The sequence below is a fragment of the Centruroides sculpturatus genome, unplaced genomic scaffold, assembly GCF_000671375.1.
Source record: "Centruroides sculpturatus isolate CEXI.00-Female unplaced genomic scaffold, Cexi_2.0 scaffold1351, whole genome shotgun sequence".
Taxonomy (NCBI): Eukaryota; Metazoa; Arthropoda; class Arachnida; order Scorpiones; family Buthidae; genus Centruroides; species Centruroides sculpturatus.
Genome location: NW_019386172.1, coordinates 34,533 through 54,759, shown reverse-complemented (window position 1 = coordinate 54,759; position 20,227 = coordinate 34,533). Strand labels below are relative to the sequence as shown.

Genomic DNA, 20,227 nt, shown 5'->3' with positions numbered 1-20,227 from the left:
TTTTCCTTTTTTTTTTTTTTTTTGTATTTGGGTTGTTTTATAAATTAAATAAATTTTCTATTAAATCATTTTAAATGAACCTCTAGACAAAATTCTAATTAAATTCAGTAACTTTGCTGTATTTCGTTTAATATGTGAATTAAATTTGATTCTGTACTAATCTTTGTAATCATAAAATGTAAGCTAGAATAAATTAAAGAAAACATTTAATGAAAGATTTAATAAAGAAATATTGAAATCATAAATTTAAAAGTAGATATACTTTTGTAGGTAATATCATCTGTAAAAACTAGATGAGAGACAATGAGATACTAAAAACACATTGATATCCGGCAATGAGTTTAGTATAATAAAAACATATTCAATGTATTCTTAGATTTATCTCGGGAAATGTACAGAATTTGAATAAATTAATGGATCAAATATGTAACCAACATTCAAAATTTTAAAGTTTTAATGTAAGCCAATAAGAAAATAACACATGAAACAATACCAAACAGGATAAATCCTTTGTAGAACATTGTTAAAATTCAGATTTCATAAATACATCTCCATGCCATGGATAAATTTTCCATATCTCTAAAATTAATGCATTTGTTTTTTATGACTCTTATTTATTTCTTGTACGTTTTCTAACTGAGAAAGACCTATGAATAAATCATAAGCATTTTTGATAGAAATTAAACTCATTGATGGATGTAAGGTGTAAGTTATATACTTTTGTACTATTCAATAAAAATTTTAAGATAGAATTCAATTTTTTTATTCATTTTTGTACAGTATGGAATGCTGATTTATTGGACTAGATCTTAATTCATTTAGTTGATGATAATATAAAATTATCCTCCCAATATATACAGGATGAAAAATGTATTATTACAGAAAAATCTTATTTTGAGCAAGTTTTTAGCATATATTTAATTAATCTTTATTCAGTTTTTAAAATGTTTTATTCAAAATTTATTTTAGACCTTCAGGTTTATTTGAATGCTAGTTGATTTATTTAAAAGCAAAATAATTTATATTTAGTCTGTATAACATCCTTATTAGAAAATAAAACCACAAAGATACTATTAATTGAGAAATATCAATGATAATAGAAAAAAAAATGTCCTTTTTATTTAAATAAAAGGATATATTCAGGTTTCCCTTCATTTCATTTATGATTTTAGATTTTAAAAATGTCTATAATAACTATGTAAATGATTAAAATAATTTACTAAGTTGAGCTAAGATTTAGCATAATTATTGAAAGAACATAATATGTATTACAATAAACAATAATCTTTCTCTTTAAGACTTATAACATTAAAACATTATATAAATTTAATTTTTTTTAAATTTTCACCATATTTACATTTTTTTTATAAAGCTTTTTTAATACAAAATTGAAGATAGATTATAGATATACTATATTAAATGAAACTAAATTAAATTTTAAGTAATATTGAAAAGAAAATCCAGACATTAAGAATATGCAATAGAGTTCCATTTATCCAAGATGATATGGTCCACAGGTTTCTTGGATAACTAAAGACTTGGATTTATGTGCTATTTTTGGTACAAAGTGATCAATAAATTATATGAATACTGTAACAAAATGAAAATTTTATGACTATTACCATGAAAATTTTAAAATTTACAAAGTTGCTTATGAGTTAAGCTTCTAAAATTTAGTGGAATGATAGTTAATCAATGGTTGTTAACAAACTTAATACAGAATTCTTTAGTTTGGCTATTGCAATGTTACATTTAGTAAGATACTTTTTGAGTATAACTTCAATATGTTAAACTGATACATTATCTAATATTTTATCTTTGTTTTTTATACATCAGTATTTTTAATGCTAATTAAAATTCAGTGGCAGAATTAAAATTTATATTTAAATAAATACTATATTCTGTGTAATGATGACTTTTCAAAATCTGATGCTTTGTCATGGAGACTTTGCATAAATTGTTTTTGAAAATTATTTTTAATGTGTTTGGAGAGTTTAAAAATTAAAAATTTAATATAAATTATATGCTTGCTTCAATATTTTCACAGTAGAACAAAATAAATTGCTCTGTATACATGTACTACATGTGCACAGATACTAAATGATTTGCTATTATTTAGATTTGTATAGGTCGGAGCTGTCTCACCTCTCTTTCCTGCAACAGGTCGTTAAACCTGCTCACTTGTCAAGATGGCTATGTTACGATTGTTGGTCCCAAGGGCCTGGACTTCTTATGTCGGTCGAGTGGAGGGAGAGTATTCGGGGTCAACGATAAGGCGAAGGCAGTATATGAGTAAAAGAGGACACCATTTAATAACTAAAACAAGGTTTATTAAAACAAACAAGATCAACAGGAATTACAAATACCAATTTTGACGCTAAAACACTTGAGGGCTCGAGAGAGAGTTTATAGTGGGTTGCATACCTCTTTATAGGTTTCCACGGCAATTCGAGTCTATTGATGGCACACAGATATCCAAGAAATGTTCTTAAGCATCCCAAATTTGCACAAGTAAAAAGTTCGCAACTGTGGTGACAGACGATATCAATGTTGGAGGTTCGGAATTTCGGCAGTTTTGTGGATTCTCCTCGACGGTATTCGATGACGTCGGTCCAGCTTTCGTTAAGAGACTCCCCTGAGAGGGGGACTGAATGTGTTTCCGGGATCAGAACAAGTGATGAAATTTGGATGCTAAGTATAAACTTTCGTGCAAGTCGAGTTTTAGGCTGTGTGGAAACAATAGAATGTTGATAGTTATGGAAGGAGAGTTTCAAATGTTCTTAGCTAAGATTGTTTTCTAACCAATCCGTTATAAAACAGAAGTAGAAATAATTAAAATTTTAGGTTTATAAAAATTCCAGATCTCACATTTTATTTTAGATTTGCTAATATTTATGGGAAAGGTCCATTTGCAAGTACATCTGTCCCTTGATAGTCTGATGTTTTGTAATCCGACATGCTCAGTAGTCCAATGCACCTCCCGTCAAGGTACCCATCCTCGTTATGTCTCTGCTTGCACAGAAGCATGTCGCAACGTGAATCTCGCCATCCAATTCTTACATGATGACACACATTTCATGTATTTTCTGTGAGCAGTTCTGTTCGAACAGTTGGAGTAGGGAATATTGTAGGCTACTGCTAGCAAAACAATGCCAAATATGTAATCACTTTCGGTAATCCGGACACTTTTGGTAATCCAACACCCCTTTGGTCCCATACCTATCGGATTATCAAGGGACAGCTGTATTGGCATTAAGTGGTTCAGAATTTGTGCAGCTTATGCATTAAAAGTATTTTTTCCTTTAAAAATAGAGTATTCTTGATGAGCCTTATTAATCATAATTAACTTTTAAATTCAACATTTTAATATACACAAAGTCCCCACTTAATGTCATTAACAGATTCTTCAAAACTGTGATATTTTAAAATAAACCTATTTTACCATAGAATAATTGATGTAAAGAAGATATAATTCACAATCCATTTACAAGTATTCATTGGCACTTTATGAGGGTGCAGTATTTAGAAAGATGCTATATGGAGGTTTGACTTTTAACATATTTTTCATTTTTATCCTACCCTATTATAAAATGTTTCAGTAGTCACACACACACAAATTCAGATTATTAATAATTTGGTATCTTTTCAAGAGTTTTATTTTAATCCAGGTTAATACAGCTGTCCCTTGATAATCCAACAGGTATGAGGCCAAAGGGATGTCAGATTACCAAAAGTGTCCAGATTACCGAAAGTGATTACATATTTGGCATTGTTTTGCTAGCAATAGCCTACAATATTCCCCACTCCAACTGTTCGAACAGAACTGCTCACGGAAAACACATGAAATGTGTGTCATCGTGTAAGAATTGGGTGGGGAGATTCACGTTGTGACATGCTTCTGTGCAAGCAGATGCGTAACAAGGACGGGTACCTTGAAGGGAGGTGCGTTGGACTATCAAGGGACAGCTGTACTTATAAGGAATAAAAGAATACAAACTGTCTTTCAGTGTTAAATTATTCAATAATATATAAAAACAATTACAATATAAAAACAAAGCAAGTATTTTCAGCAATGCAATGCTGTCTTCTTCAGGCTAACAGAATTCCAAATAGAATTTGGAATTCACATATTCAGTTTTTGTTGGAAGTCAAGCAATATCAAGAAAACAATATAAATTTGCAATTATAAAAATAGAGAGCTTTAAAAATTCAGAGGTCACTATTACAATAAACGTTAATTGCTCATTCTTTACTCAATTAATTAACTGCATATTGGTCTTCTTGTTCCACAGTAAAATGTATGGATGGATAAATAACCTTACAAACTTCAACAGCTTGTGTGTTCCATCCCATGCAATCAATGCATTATCTACATAATGCAAACATAATAATGGATAATGTACTGCAAGGAGAGCTCCAAAACCTTAAACTCTATATTATGCATAACCGATTTCACAAGTATGGCTGATAAAGGAGAGCCCATGAACACACCTCTCTGCAACAATAATATCAAAACAGTTATTGTGTTTTATTAAATTAAGGCTCCCATACTTGTAGAATTTGTTGAATACAGTGGGTGTCCGGAAGTTCCATTAAAAACATACAACTAGTTTTTGATATGTTTGAATCTTTATATTTTACGATGCTAGTAGCGCATGCGTGGAAATGCTACCGCATTGGCGATATGATGTTAGGCACGTTTCGTTTTTTTACACGCTGATATAATGCAATCCATACCCCGAGTAGATCGAGGGTGGGAACATTGCACACTTCTGAAGTAGCCGTGAGAAGCGCTTCCCAGATGAACACCAGCCTTCGATCATTGCAGCATTTAATTATTGCCGTTCTGGGCCATAACGGGTTGTAGCCTTGCTCGAGAACTTTTTTAGCGAGCTCTGTAGAACATCTTCCTTTGGCCATGTCATCCTGATGCTTAGCAAGGCGGGAGGCGAGCATTCTTGTTGTTGCTCCTATGTATGTTGTAATAGCTCCCGTTGCTGGATTTTCTAGGTGTATCGTGTAAACCCCTGACTTTTCTAAAGTGGTTAACCTGTCCCAATCATTGCAGATACACCTGCGTAGGTTTGGTAGGGGGTTATGGGTAGTATGAAATTATACCGCCGGAATATGCGGCTGATGCGTTTAGAGTTTGGTCCAAGATACGGCAATGATGACTGGATCACGGATGCTTTTTCCTTTCTGTACAGCGTGGTACATGGATATAGGGACTCTTTTACCTTACGGAGCACATGTTCATATTTGCCATGTGTGAATCCTGCAAGCGATACCGCTACTATGATGATGTCTAATTCGATTTTTGTTGCTAGCTGCGTCGACAGAAGCAGTAATGCTCTTCTAATGAGTGCAGCAATCGCAGCATTAATGTACCATGATTGTTGGAAAGCATCTGCCGGGATAGAGCGATAGTATCATTTGCTAGATGTATCTAGCAAATGGAGAAAGGAAAGACCTAGGCTAGCATGGCAGGACATCATAAAAAAATGGATTGGCTCAAGCTTGGTAAAAGCCTACAGCTGTGAAGAGTGATGAAAAACTGCATCAACTACAACCTTCTGTAAAGAGGATGCCATGTGAATGAATGAATGAATATTTATTGGATGACGAGATCATTTTATATTGTAAATTTGCATAGTTAATATTGTATATTTACAAGTTTTTTTTATATAATATTGTATGTACGGTACAATGTATTGAATATTATAATGTCATTTGTATGTACATGGTGAGCAAATGAAAAGTTTTTTGCAGGAAGTAAAATGTAAGTTTGGCAAGACACAAGTCTAACTTGTGGTTTGACATTGTGAGCCACTGTCATCTGAATATGCATTACCTGCTTAATTTTCAGTTTTTATGGAGAGAGATCCTTTTGCCCAACACAGTTTTTCTTATGAAATTTTCAAACTTTAACTAAATATATTTTATATTAAGTTGACATTTGGAAGTTTATTGGAATGTTATTATAGAACATTTGTTCATTTCCAATAAAACAACATACAATCAACAACACAAAACAAGCTAATACTGTACTTAATAAACAAGACAAATGAACATTTTTTCACCACAAAATTATAAGAAAGCAAATGTTTCAACCATGTTAAATGGTCATCTTCAGGCAAACTCCCTAAGATGCTCATTTAACACACACAAACATTTTATTATAATTTTATGCTGGAAATTGGTTTCATTCACTTTGTTTAAAAAACAGAATTTTCATATATATATGTGTGTGTTTAATTTTTAAATTAATGTTAATTGTTTTTAGGTAAAAAAGCTTGTTTACACGTTCATGGAGTTTTTCCCTACATAAGTATACCTTTTGATGGAGGAGGATACGAACGACCCGAAAAATTCATACAGCAGTTAGCTTTAAGCATAGATAAAGCTTTAAATGTGGCAAATGGAAATTATTCCCATGTACAGCATGTATATAAAATTTCTCTCTTAGCAGGAATGTAAGTTTTTATTTTAATATTTTAAAATAATTTTAAATTTAATTTTGTTAATAGTATTTATAATATACTATGTCAATAGATAATAATATGTTATTATTGTGTAGTCCTTTCTACGGATATCATGAAAAAGATCAAAGGTTTTTAAGAATATTTTTTTATAATCCAGTTGATGTAAAAAGGTGAGTAGATTAATATTGATCTATCTGTTTATACAAAATAACAAAAAATTATATTCATTTTTAAAAAACAATTGATTATGGCAGAAAACTAGTACTTGCTTTTTCTGAGAGTTTTAAAATGTTTTTATTGTGAAATAAAACATATAGCAATTTAAATGAATCTGAAATAATATAAATCAAATATGAACAGCAAGAAAAATAATTATTTTAAAGAAATAAAAAATCGTGTTGTTTAGAATACATTTGTAAAGTTAAGCAAATCGGTCATAAACTACTAATTCCATTCAATGTGCATGCTTAATGCTGACGATCTTTCAAATGAAACTCTAACAAAATTCATGAAGGAAAGCATTAGCGTATGGTGAAGAAAATGACATCCAGCGATATTATTGATTCTAAATCTACTCAAGTGTGTAAATTGGAATTAAAAAGTGAAATGATACAAATATCAGTCCATGTTAAGCAATCTAAGAAAACTGCTTTGGATAACAATGAACTGGCAACATTTACAGTGTTGATTTTATTAATAGAAGTAGCCATTTTCTTGTAAATGAATCAATCACAATATCCAGAAAAGAAAGAATGATGATGACATCATTCACATTTCACTCATTATGACTTTTAGTAAACACATTTAATAAAAATGAGTATGTATCTTTTTGGTCCCCTCTGTATAATTCTGATTTTGGAAGATATTTTTCTCTAATTGTTATTAATTTCTTTTTGATTATCTTAGTATTTATACTATTGATATGTTTAAGTCAATTGAGGTATATATAAATGGTATCATTGTTATTTCTTATTTCTACTGGACATTTTAACATCAATTTTTGAAACTGAAGTCGTGTGTGTTGCTGTGTATTCGTGTTTTTTCCTTTTAGATTTCTCTGTATGGGCAGTTATTTCTATAATTTCATCTTTTAATCTAGAATTTGTAGAGTCAATTCAGAAATATCAGTATTGCTAGATGTCATTTTCTTTGTGATTGGAACCAACTTTCTCTTGTTAATTCTAAAGCTGGAACTATCTTTCAAATACTAAAATTCACATTTTCATCTCACTTTCCAGCATTCATTGATTAAAAATCAAACATTTTTGGCTACCTTTGGTGGCTTGTGTCAGATTAAGGAGATTCTATATTGAACGTCTATAACAGGTTTGAAGTTTGGAATAATGCTGTTTTTCTTTGATGTAATTATCTTTGAATTAAAATACAGTGGGTGATCGTTTAATCTGAAGCAGGCCACTGAATGTAGCCGAAAACATTCATTTTTTTTAATCAGTGAAAGCTGGAAAGTGAGAGGATGGTGTGAATTTTAGTATTCACTAGCATTTTCTTTGTGAATTTCATTGAACTGTCGTGAATATAGAGCATGAATGTTCATTAGTAATTTGTTTAACTTGTTTGACTTTATGAATGTACTCTGAGTATGATCTATTAATAAGATCAACCATTTATTATGTAAGTGTATTCTATGATTAAAGTTAATGTTTTCAGATAAAGGTCACATTAGAAGGACATAATAGTATGTTTGTAGCTTATGTAACTTATAATATATGTATAAGTTATATATATATGTATTATTATATATATACATTACTAGCAGTTTCCGCCACGCGTTGTTGTGGCTCAAAATGTATCTATTATAAATGTATAACACTTCCTCTGTAGGGGGAATTTTTCGAAAAATCCCTTCTTAGTGTAAGTATATTCTCTTGACATACCCTATTAAAATGCAATCAAAAATGCAAAAAACTGCATCTAAAATAGTATAATAGAAGCCAAGTTCTTCACGGTAAGCCTTAATCCTGTCTTTCTCCCCCAAAGGGGAATATTGAAAAATCCCTTTTTAGTATATATTCTGTTGATGTACCCTATTAAAACACAATCAAAAACGCAAAAAACCGCATCTAAAATAGTATAATAGAAGCCACATTCTTCACGGTAAGCCTTAATTCTGTCCATCTTCCCCCAGTGGGGGGAATTTCGACATGTATATTATATAAAAACATGTGTGTATTCGAATGCAGCGTTGTGTCAAAATTTCAAAGGAATCGGTAGGAACAAACGAACATTACATTTTTATTTATATAGATAAATAGAAGATGATCTACTATAGTTCATTCTCACAGAAAAGCAAACTTAGGTCATCGTACTCATAGCGCCATCTGTTGGACATAAAAGCCTTAATCCTAGATGATATCTTTTAATTTATATGAATATTTAACATAATAATATACAGCCTATGTACCCTGAAGTTCCATTCTAAATACAGGTATACCTCTCCTTATGTCGCTAATTGGTTCCAGGAGAGGTGACTTAAGTCGAAAAATGATGTAAGTCAAATTTACTTGTCACTAGGCTAAACCACAAATAATTGTTCCCAGTTCTGTATTTTATTTATAAATGCATTTTTTAATAATATATGGTTAATAAGAATCTATTTTAAGTTTACAAACAAATAAATTTTAGTTTTTAATACAGTTCAGAAAAAAGTAATTTAAATTTACGAATTCATGTACATACAGTACATACTTGGTAATGTACATGTTTACAGTACGTTGCGGACTCTTTATTTGTGAATGTGGTTTGCTCTAAGATATTATAAAATAAGATGATTTATGCAAGGTTAAATAACAAATACAGTTATTAAAATTATCTTCCAACAGTAGAAAATAAACTAATTTATATGAAATTTACCAATATCGAGTAGCACTGACAACGACGCAAAACGGTAGATATTGGAGCTACCATGAAAAACACCAATATTGAACACTTAAAGACCGCTAAATAAGACGACAACAAAGATACACAGATGCTTTCGTGTTTCGTTCTCTAGGATTTATGATGATTATATTAACATTTACTGTAAATGTACATATTTTAATATGATTTTATGTGCTTTAACACTTTTCTAGTGATATTACGACTTCAATATTTGTGGCAGATGGACGTAAAGTTGAATAAAATGACTTAAACTTGTATTTTATTTTTCCATATATTTTTTGACAAACGACGTATAATCGAGAACGACATAACTCAAGGTATACCTGTATTGGTGAAAGAATTTTTGAAATCGGATGAATAGTTTCAGAGATTACCCCTACATACAAACTACAAACATTACCTCTTTATAATATTAGTATAAATAATACATAAATTTAATAATAAATTTTTATGTTAAAATTCTTACTTTTTGTCATTCTTTAATGCAAATTTATTACTGATATGATTACACTCCTCAAAAGTGATATTGCAACACCATAAAGGAATGTGCATAGTCAAATGAAAATTGCAAGATTGGTAGAAGTGACAGAGATATGCAATGATTAAGTTTGCATGTGCATTGGATCATGTGGTACCAGTTTTGGGTTATGAAGATCAATAGTCAGCTCAAGCCATATATGCTATCAATGACGGTTTATGGCAACTGAACATTTGAAGATACATAAAAAAAAATGCCTCAGAGACAACAGTGAATTGGATACCACCAGTTGACGGCTGGGGAATGAGACCATATCCTGGAACTGCACGACCTTAGTTTGTTGATGTGCATGGTTTTTACATGTGAGTACCATCTGGTTATGTTTGACACAAGAACACAGGAACATCTGCCAACACTTCAAAGAGGGAGTGGATTGAACTGGTGCATGACAGTGTGCAGACTGGCATATTTTCCAAATGCCCATTGGGACCAGTTTGCAAAGGTACATGACATCCAAAGCCACCTTTTGCCATCAATGGATGCATTTGTGTCCACCCAACCATTCGCAACAGGTTACATGAAGTCAGGCTGCATGCATGGCAACCAGAACCAGGCTGCCATTAACTGCTCAACACAGGACTGCACACTTGGTGTGGTGTCATTATCATGGGTATTGTTTACAGATGAATCCTGCTTCTGTCTGTAGAGGAATGACAGCCATAGACAGGTATGGTAGTATCCCAAGGAACACTACATGCTAGCTCTTTTTGCCAAGTGTCACACAGGGCATCTTGATTTGGGAAGGCATCGTGTTTGATCAGTGGACAGCCCTGGTGCACATTTCCAGTACTCTGACAGTGGACCAGTATATCACACAAAATGCAGGGCATGTGGTTTGGCCACTGATGCAGGCTGCTTCCAAAACAGTATTCCAGCAAGATAATGCTAACTGCCATCACATGGTGGACTATCATCAGCCTGAACAGAATTCACATCCTTCCTAGTCAGCAGCCTCACTGGATCTCTCTCCTTTGAACACCTGAAGGATTTCATCTGACATGGTGTTCCAGTAATCACCACTACATACCAAAGATGACATGTACACTTCAGTGGACACAGCTTGGCAATGGATACCTCGGAAACCATTAATTGCCTCATTGATAGTATGCAGTAATGAATATGGCCATATTTATTACTGAATAAATAGATATCTGTTACATATCTTTGTTTGTTGTTTTAATCATTTCCATATCTCACCTTTGCCAGTCCTGCAATGTGCATGTGGCTAAGTGCATTCTTTTGTGGTGTTGCAATTTCACTTTTGTGAATAAACTCATAGCATTAAAATTATCTGAAGAAATTCTTGCTCTCTAGATTTGTATGCTTGGATTTAAGGGTATTTACAGGTACAAACACAAGCACAATATTTTCTTGTATATGTCATTTGTTCATTGGGCTGCAATTTGAAAAAATTGTAGACCTATAAGTTTTCACTGTTGTCTGTTCATCTGTCTTTTTTAATCTTGAGAATGTAGTTAGATAGATGAAAGACAAGACAAGATATGGGAACCTTAGGGGCAGGAAGTCTCAATTAATTATATAAGGACTTCTGATATAAACCAGAAGTTGTTATTTTAATTCAAAAATTTTTTCCCAAAAGATGTTAGATAGATGACTGGCATGACTCTATTGTTAAAGGAATGATGTATGATGTATAGGGCAAGTCACCACTAATTCGAGGTGGAGAGCATATATTTTAGATTAAAAATATTATTATTTTTGAACTTGTAAATTGTTATATTCAAAAGTCTTAACATAAATGATGATTTGAATAAAATTTCTGATCATTTTTACTAATTTAATTTAGAAAATGATAAAATAATCAAAATATTTTAAATAATTTTATTTACATAAATATTATACAATAAATTAATAAGTATAATAACTTATAGATAAAGAAAATAATATAATTTTGTCATTGTTTTTGCATATTGAAAAGCTTTCAACACGATAATATTACATAAAATAATTCACTTCATTTTATCTCAGAAAACTTACCTACATAAATCTGCATATAATTATTAAAAATGACAAAACATTTTTACTGAAAATAGCAAAATATTAGTAAGTTTGGATTTTAAACAGATATTATCAGTCTTTTAATATCAAATTCAGCAAAATTATACTGTAAAAATATTTAATATAGTAGAACTTTGAGTATCCAAACACCGATTAAACAAATGTCTAATTATACAAACCATCACTTGCCCTTCTTTATCTTTCCCACTGACGTCACACTGCAATTCTCCTATATCATGCAACTGTGTAATCAAGTGATACCTACTTACTGTGACAGAGATCCAAGTGATGAGTAGTATGTTAATCACAAATTGATGAATAAATAAATACAGTACATTTACAATACTGTTTTCCTATCCTGTAATTTCATTCTTTACATGTTAATTCACTTATCCGAATCACCTATAGAATGAATCAATTTGGTTAATCAGAGTTCTACTGTATATATATATAAACAATTAAGAATTTACATCAATTCAAAAATATATTAATTTTACATAAAATAAGTAATTAACTAAATATAAAGTAATTAAGGAGAAAAGTTGTATTAGAATAATTGCAGATTATTTTTTTTAAATCAGAAATAATAAACCTTCTGCTAGGAAAAAGTCAAAAATAATTTATTTTTTATTTTTCTTTTATTGTAAGTATTATATTACAGAAGTAAATATTGTAGAACATATATGAACATCTTATATCTATACCAGAATTGTTGAAATCAATTCCAAATGATTGCCGTAATGCATTGGGTTAGTTTTTGTCTACTATTAATAATTAAATTTTAAGTGATTTGTTACTAAAGGTTAGGCTACTTCTAGAAACAAATTACTTAAAATTTAATTATTAATTGTAGCTAAAAACTAACCCAACGCATTGCGGCAATCGTTTGGCATTGATTAATAACTTCAGGTTTGAGAGGTTGTTGAGAATCATTGACAAGTTAATCAAGATACATTTCTGTATTTAAAACAAAACAAGCAATTATTTATTGTGACATTGTCACAATACCAGGCTGCAATTTCTAATCATATTTTTATTTATTTAATTTAAAATATATGCTCTCCACATGAAATCAGTAGTNAAATGAGATTGTTTTGTAATACAGTAGATTTGTGATTATCCAGCTTGATGGCCGTGTTTAAAGTTTTTCTATATGAATAGAAAGTACAAGTTATAAATAAACAAAAAAAATTTTTATAATTATTTTATACTTTTTATTACAGTACAGCATTATTAAATAATAATGTGTAAAAATACAATTGCAAATGTTTTCATAAAACATACGGTTATTCCACGAATAATGCATCGTGGTAATTGCAGACATCTTACTGCCCTTTTGCCCAAAATTTTGTATCGAAACATTATTGTGTCTACATAAAAATTACAACTGAAAAATAAACCACATACGGGATGCATTAACATTCTTGACTGCACAGTCAGTGCTTTATCTTTAATCTCCATGTTATCAGACTTGGCTGTATCAAATTAAGCGGGATAATCGCAAGTCTACTCTATAAAGAAAGTGTACTAACATGAAATGAAAGCTATTAAGCAAAAGAACATTTTAAAATTTTAAATATGTTTTTAGTTATTATATCAGTATAATTTTATTTCAGAATCATGATATCATAAATTATAAAATATGTTAAGGATACTTCAAACTAACATACATTATTGTATAAAAACATCATTATTCTATATGTATTTTATTGCATTTATATCTTTGACTCTTANTAGATTAAAAAGTAAATATTAATTTATTCATAATTATTAAATTTATCAAGAGAAGGTACTTAAAGCCTACTACCTCTAGGGAAGGTTACTTAATATTTAATTATTGAATAGTAGCCATATTATAGCTTGATCTAATCTTGCATTGTTTGATCTTTAAATGTGAGAACCCAAGGAAAGTACTTGGAAATAAGAGACAACATGGAATTGGCACACAAATTACTAGACAAGTATCAAGAGAAAGCATTGATTATTTTGCTGGATTCAAAGACACTCACATTATAAGGAGGATGATTACAATGTTGAATGATAAAACATCAAAACAGTTTAGAAACTGGATACATTTAATTTGATAGGTTTTAAAAGCATTTATCAAATTAAATGTTTCTGGCATCTAAACTATTTGAATAGTGTGAAATATGGAACATATAAAACCACAAAAAAAGCTTGGTTGGCTTGGAGTTTTGGAGTTTAGATGTCAAACGATAATTTACTAAATATAAAGGAAGGGTCCAACCTGTGTCCTTGAGTCTAGGTTTTACTAGATTAATGGAGTTTAATGAGCTAAACCAGAAGTGCTTGAATTTTTGTCTGCTCTCTTTATTTCTGATGCATTGGTTGTTTGAAGTGCATATATGGGAGGCCTTTTTGAATTGTTTCTAATAAAAAGTTCAGAGGGGAAATGTTTTCCCAGCATACAATAGGAATATCTGCCCGTTTGGAATGTCGTTGGACTTGTTTTCATAAATTCCATTTTAGTTTCTTTGCATACCTGTTGTGCAGCACAGCAGATACTCAAACTTCTTTCAACAATTAATAAATAATAAATAAATGAATTATTATTAATAATTTTTGTTGTTCGAATATCATTTTTTAGTTGCATATTTTTTGTAAATAACAAGCTTATTAACAAACACACCCAAACAACCTTAGAATGCAGCAATACTTTAATTACTAAAACATTTTTGGTCATTTTAATGACCTTCTTCAAGTAGAATACATAACAGAATGCCATCCAGAAGTTTAAACAATAACATTATTGAATACAGATTCAAATATTGTGATAACTTCGAACATATTCAAAAATAATAACATAAAATATATAGTGAAAGGAATACAAGCAATTATTTATTGTAACATCATCACAATGCAAAGCTGCAATTTTTAATCATATTTTTAATATAATTCATTTAAAATATATGCTATCTATCTCAAATTAGTACTGTAGTGTCTTGTTCCTATACATCAGTGTTTTTCAACCTGTGGGTTGCAACCCTCAAGGGAGTTGCAAAGCCTTACATGGAGGGTCGCAGGTAAAAGAAAAAGACAAGTGTTTGTAGGTTCTACACTACAATAAAAAAAAAAAAAAAAACAGTTTCAGTGAGAAGGCTATGCCTGTTTATTTTAAAGTACAATTGGTTTTTCAATTGATATTTAGGTCTCAACAGAAAGAAAATTAAACATAGTTTTTAAAATCACTGGCATAGTTTTAATATTTCCCTGTCGGTCACCAGAATTTTTTTAACTTGTAAAGGGGTCGCGTATTCAAGAAGGTTGAAAAACACTGCTGTACATCATACTTTTCCATTAGCAATGGAGTCATGCTGGTCATCTATTAACTGGTTTCAGGGGAAGTTTTGAATTGAAATAATATGACTTCTGGTTTGCATCTGAAATTCTTATATAATTAATTGGGACCTCCTGCCACTAAGGTTCCCATGTGTAGTCTTGAATTTAATTTGTCTAACACTGTTCTTGAGATTAAGGAAAGACAGACAACAGTGAAAATTTATAAGTCTACAATTTTTTTAAATTGCAGTCCAACAAACACTAAACAAATAACTACGTTAAATAATAAATAAAGACAAATACGAGTGAACCAATAAACATAAATTTATTGAATTAAAAATGTAAACTGTTCATGATAGCCATTACAGGGCTTCAAGTCACTTAAAGAGTGGGTATTCAAAACAGAACTTCCATGCCATCAAAAGAGAATTTTCATAATAAATTCAATTTTATCAAAAATTGTAATTTGCTTTGAATTTGAGCCAATGTGTTCAATGCAATTATTAATGAACTGTTCAATTTGTCTTCTAATGAATCTGAAGATAAGATATTTTACGTCCCAAAAATGTTTATCATATTAAAACTTCTGCCTATTAAAGTTGCTTGTGTTTTAGGAGCCAGAATTCTGTTGTTATGTTTAAGATATAAATAAAACAGACAAGCTAAACATACTTTTTTATAGCTTATTACAATGGTTTTACAATTTATAATATAGTGTGAAATATAGTGCTGAGCAGCACCTTAATACTTCCAACATATGACTTATTACCATAGCCCCTTTTATATCACTTGTTCTGATATATGACATTATTTTTTATCTTCTAAATTTAAAAGTGCTTTAGCCAATATATTGCACCACCTGATATATTGCTTATTTGATTTGTCTCCCTACATGAGTGATATAATGGGGGTTACTGTACTAAAAGCACAATAACTCTGTATTGATAAAGAAGTAGGAGTGTCGCAAGACAGAAATTATAAAGTTGGAAATGCCACTATTAGGAAAAGGCTAAAAAACTGTCTTAATATATAGAAATCCTTCTATTAAAAACAAAAACTTGAGCTGCTCATTCTAGTTAATACTGTTCATTCAATTTAATAATGATTATTCTGACTAAAAGTAAATTTATCTATGCTGTATTACACTTTATTATTACAATATTGTCTTTCTAAACAAAAAATAACTTAAATAAACCAGTAACAAATTGCTCAACTTCTCTGGCAACATTTAAAATGTTGGTGGTGCCAGCTGTTATCATATTTTATTAAGAAAACTTTTTATATTTTTTAACTATTATAAAATGACAAAAAGCTTAATTTCGAGGGGAGAGATGGGTTTTATAAAAGATTGTAAATGCTAATAACAAGTAAAATTGTCATTAAGTCCGACCCTACTGGAGATACACACAACCCCCATTATCTCCCACCCCCTCAACCTATAACAACCAAAATGTAATAGAATCGATTCCCCTAGTAAACAAACCTCCCTGCAAAATTTCAGAAACTTTCGAGAAAAAGCACAGGAGTTATTGAGCTTAAAAGAGGGTGAACTTTTTGTGTGCCATGCACACATACACTAAGGTCGAGACTACACTACTGTAAAAACAGCGTAAAAACCTCTTGCTGTAAAAGCATTTAATCACGTGACCCTGATATTTTACGCTTGAGCAGGTTGTAAAACCAGCGTAAAAGCGAGTTGAGCAGTGTTCAACTTTCGACGCAAATACGGCCGTAAAACGGTACCATCCAGCAATCAGAAGTCAGTGAAATCTAGGTCATTGCGACACGGTGCAAAAATGGAGGAAAATGAGCTTTTGTGTACATTCCCTCGTGGCTACTCTAGAATAGATCTGGAAAGATTTATCGAAAACATCCAAAAGTATTCGTGTATCTACAACAAGAAGTATCCTGATTATAATAATGTATGCTTAAAACTCGTGATATGGATGGCCAAAGGAAAATCCTTCAATTTAGAGGAGTATATAATGAAAAAAGCTAAGCTTAATAAGTGCTGTATATTATCTTAATTAATAATACGATAATAAAAGTTAATATATGAAAGTAAAGATATTACTTTTACTATGTTTGTAATTAGTACAAAAAAAAAACTCGTAGAATATAATCATTGTCTTTATAACTTCGATAGTACCGTCATCGTTAAAACTTTGCTAGATTGACCTCCACTGCAATCCAAACACAAACACAAATAGGTCACGTGATTAAAAGTTTTTACAGTGAAGGTTTTTACACCCGTTTTTATGCTAGTGAAGTCTTGGCCTAACATCCATACATACAGAAATTATCCCTAAATTTCTTTGCATTTCAAGGTGTCCTAAGTCTAAAATGTAAAAATATTGAGGGGTCAGGTTTTTACTGATTGCCATACTTTCCCTCTGTTATATATAACAGTCAGAGAAGTAAAAATAAATTCGTTTAATATTTATTAATATTTAATATAATTCAGACTCTGAAAATACTCCAAAAATAATAATTATCAAAATATTCAGATTATCTGTTGAATGAACTTTATTTATACTACTAATTAAAGAATCAAGCTAAAGTATTATCTGGCTACATTTTGGTTAATTAAATATACAAATGCAATTTAATTTAGATGAAAGATAGGCGATTAAGTTGCTGTTATTCACTGAAAAGTTAAATTTAATAAAAGATGATGACTTAATTGCTCACCTTTAGTCCAGATTATGTAGCATTTGTATATTTAATTAACCAAAATGTAATCCAATAATAGATCAGTGGCTTAGTTTCTGATATAATTATAGATTGCTGCCATCAAAAACTAATTTAAATGATTATTGCAAACTTTCACGACAGAGGGATCTCTTTTCAACATAAAACGTTATATCTACTCTTAAATGCTGCTTATCTTATTGCATTAATCAATTCAATCGTTTATAATGAATTATATATATTTTTGAACACATTACAAGCCATATATTTTAATTATTTATTCCACAGTTAATATAAATTTTATTATTGATAAAATTGAATATTTTGGAAGATAAGCAGACAGCCTTCATAAATTTCAGCAAAATGATTTAATTAGACATATGCTTTCAGCCTCCTTAATAGACTAGTTTCAAGTTGTGTATTGTTAACTGATTGAATGTAATATTCTTTTATTAATTAATAGAATCTCATTGTGTTATGATGTATGTATGACTCGAATCTGACCTATTAAGGAAGCCAAAAACTTTGTCTAATTTAGTGTTTCCTAAACTTTTTGGTGCATGTATTTTTTACACGTATGTATATATATATTTTATTTGTTTGTTTCAAAATTAATTTTTGTCTCCTGTGTCTTTCAATATCCCTACCACTCTTTCCTTCCAGCATCTCCTTGGGTTTTTTATGTTCTCATGAGGACGGTAGCACCCACTTTAAGAATCACTGGTCTAATTAAATTGTTCTACTGGAATTTCTGAAGATTGTCTGCTTGTTGTTGTATTTTTATTCCAGTTTAGGAAAAGTTTTGAATATTTTGTTAAAGAATCTTTTATGGTTTGATAATTTTTTATAAGCAAATAAATATTTTTCAGAACTGTAGAATTACTTCAAAATGGAACCATTATGAATCAAATTATGCAACCGCACGAAGCACATATACCATATATATTACAAGTAAGTTTCATACGATCTATAACATACATCTTACTTTATATTAATTGACAAAACATATATAAAATTTATTGTACAAATAAATAAATTTAAAAATGAAAGTAAAAATACTTACTGTTTATTAAAGCAATTTTGATTTTATTAATGAATTGCTTAATTAAATTTTAATGTGTTTTTTCTTTTATGTTTGCAAAAAAATTAATTAAATATTGTTAAAGTTATATCAGTTGTAATAAATTTTTTTTCTTTCAGTTTTTCATTGATTACAATTTATATGGAATGGATATGATAAATATTTGTGAAGTAAAATTTCGAAAAAATTTGAATGGAAATTCCCAGAATTCTGTATCGCAAAGTTGGAATACAAGTGATTTGGACCGGTAATATTTTAATGAAATTAATGAGTAGACAATATACAGGTTAAATATATTCAAATTATATATAAAAATTTAATGTTTACATCACCCTAAATTAGGTCAATTATATATACATTTCAACATATGAATTTATTAATGGCTGTTGCTATTAGGGACAAAGGAATAGTCATTATATAACTAATACAATTTTAGTATCTCTGCAAAGAAAATAAACAATTTATTGTATTTTTATGATTGAAAGCACTCTTCCATGAAGATCAACCATTTTGATCTAAAAATAAAGCTAAATAAGCCATGTGATTTAAAAACAAGAATAGTTTATCAAAGGAACCAAAACCAGACAGAAAAAAATGTATTTAGTCATATGCAAGATCCAAATTTGTGTCCTTTATTTATCCTGGCTTCTATTCACTTAGAGCATTTTTCACAATAGTGAAAGAATTAATTTTGTTACTGTTTGGAGTCGTATTTTCACCCCAAACTCAGTTATTGTCAATTAAATTTTGGTTTCTTTGAGTGGACATGTTGTTTATTCATTAGTGTTTATACTTTGATCTTATGCTTGTATCTAAAAAAGTATTTTAGTTAAGTAAAGCTAGTTTAGTTAGCAAAGCAAATTGTTTTTGTTTATAATTTATATTATGGAAAATAAATATAGTTATTGTTTTTAGCAATAAACTAAAGATTTTTTGCTTTTTTGTTAAACTTCCAATTAGATTAGTTTGTTCTTTGGCAGATTTGTGATTTTAATTCTAGTTTTTTAGAACCTATATATATTTCAGATATAATGACAATAAGAATTGTAAGTTATAATGTCTAATAGATGAGCAATTACTGGAGTCATTTGATTGTCTTAGAGGGATGAGCAGCTTTTAACCAGACAAAACAGAGTTTCAATGTCTAAGTTGATGTCTGATGTGTGTCTTATGTGTGTTTGATTTTAAGTGATAAAAGAAACAGTGCACCTGTAACTC

The 20,227-nt window shown here is 30.0% G+C and overlaps 1 protein-coding gene across 1 annotated transcript in view; it reads left to right on the top strand.

Annotated features, from left to right (window-relative positions):
• LOC111613905 (DNA polymerase zeta catalytic subunit-like) overlaps positions 1-20,227 on the top strand; it is a 75,067-nt gene that overhangs the window by 40,564 nt on the left and 14,276 nt on the right. Inside the window, exons 3-6 of the mRNA XM_023355257.1 lie at positions 6,284-6,473; positions 6,578-6,652; positions 18,798-18,879; positions 19,129-19,256. Of these exons, the coding sequence (XP_023211025.1) occupies positions 6,284-6,473; positions 6,578-6,652; positions 18,798-18,879; positions 19,129-19,256 (475 nt within the window). The remainder of the gene's footprint in view (positions 1-6,283; positions 6,474-6,577; positions 6,653-18,797; positions 18,880-19,128; positions 19,257-20,227) is intronic.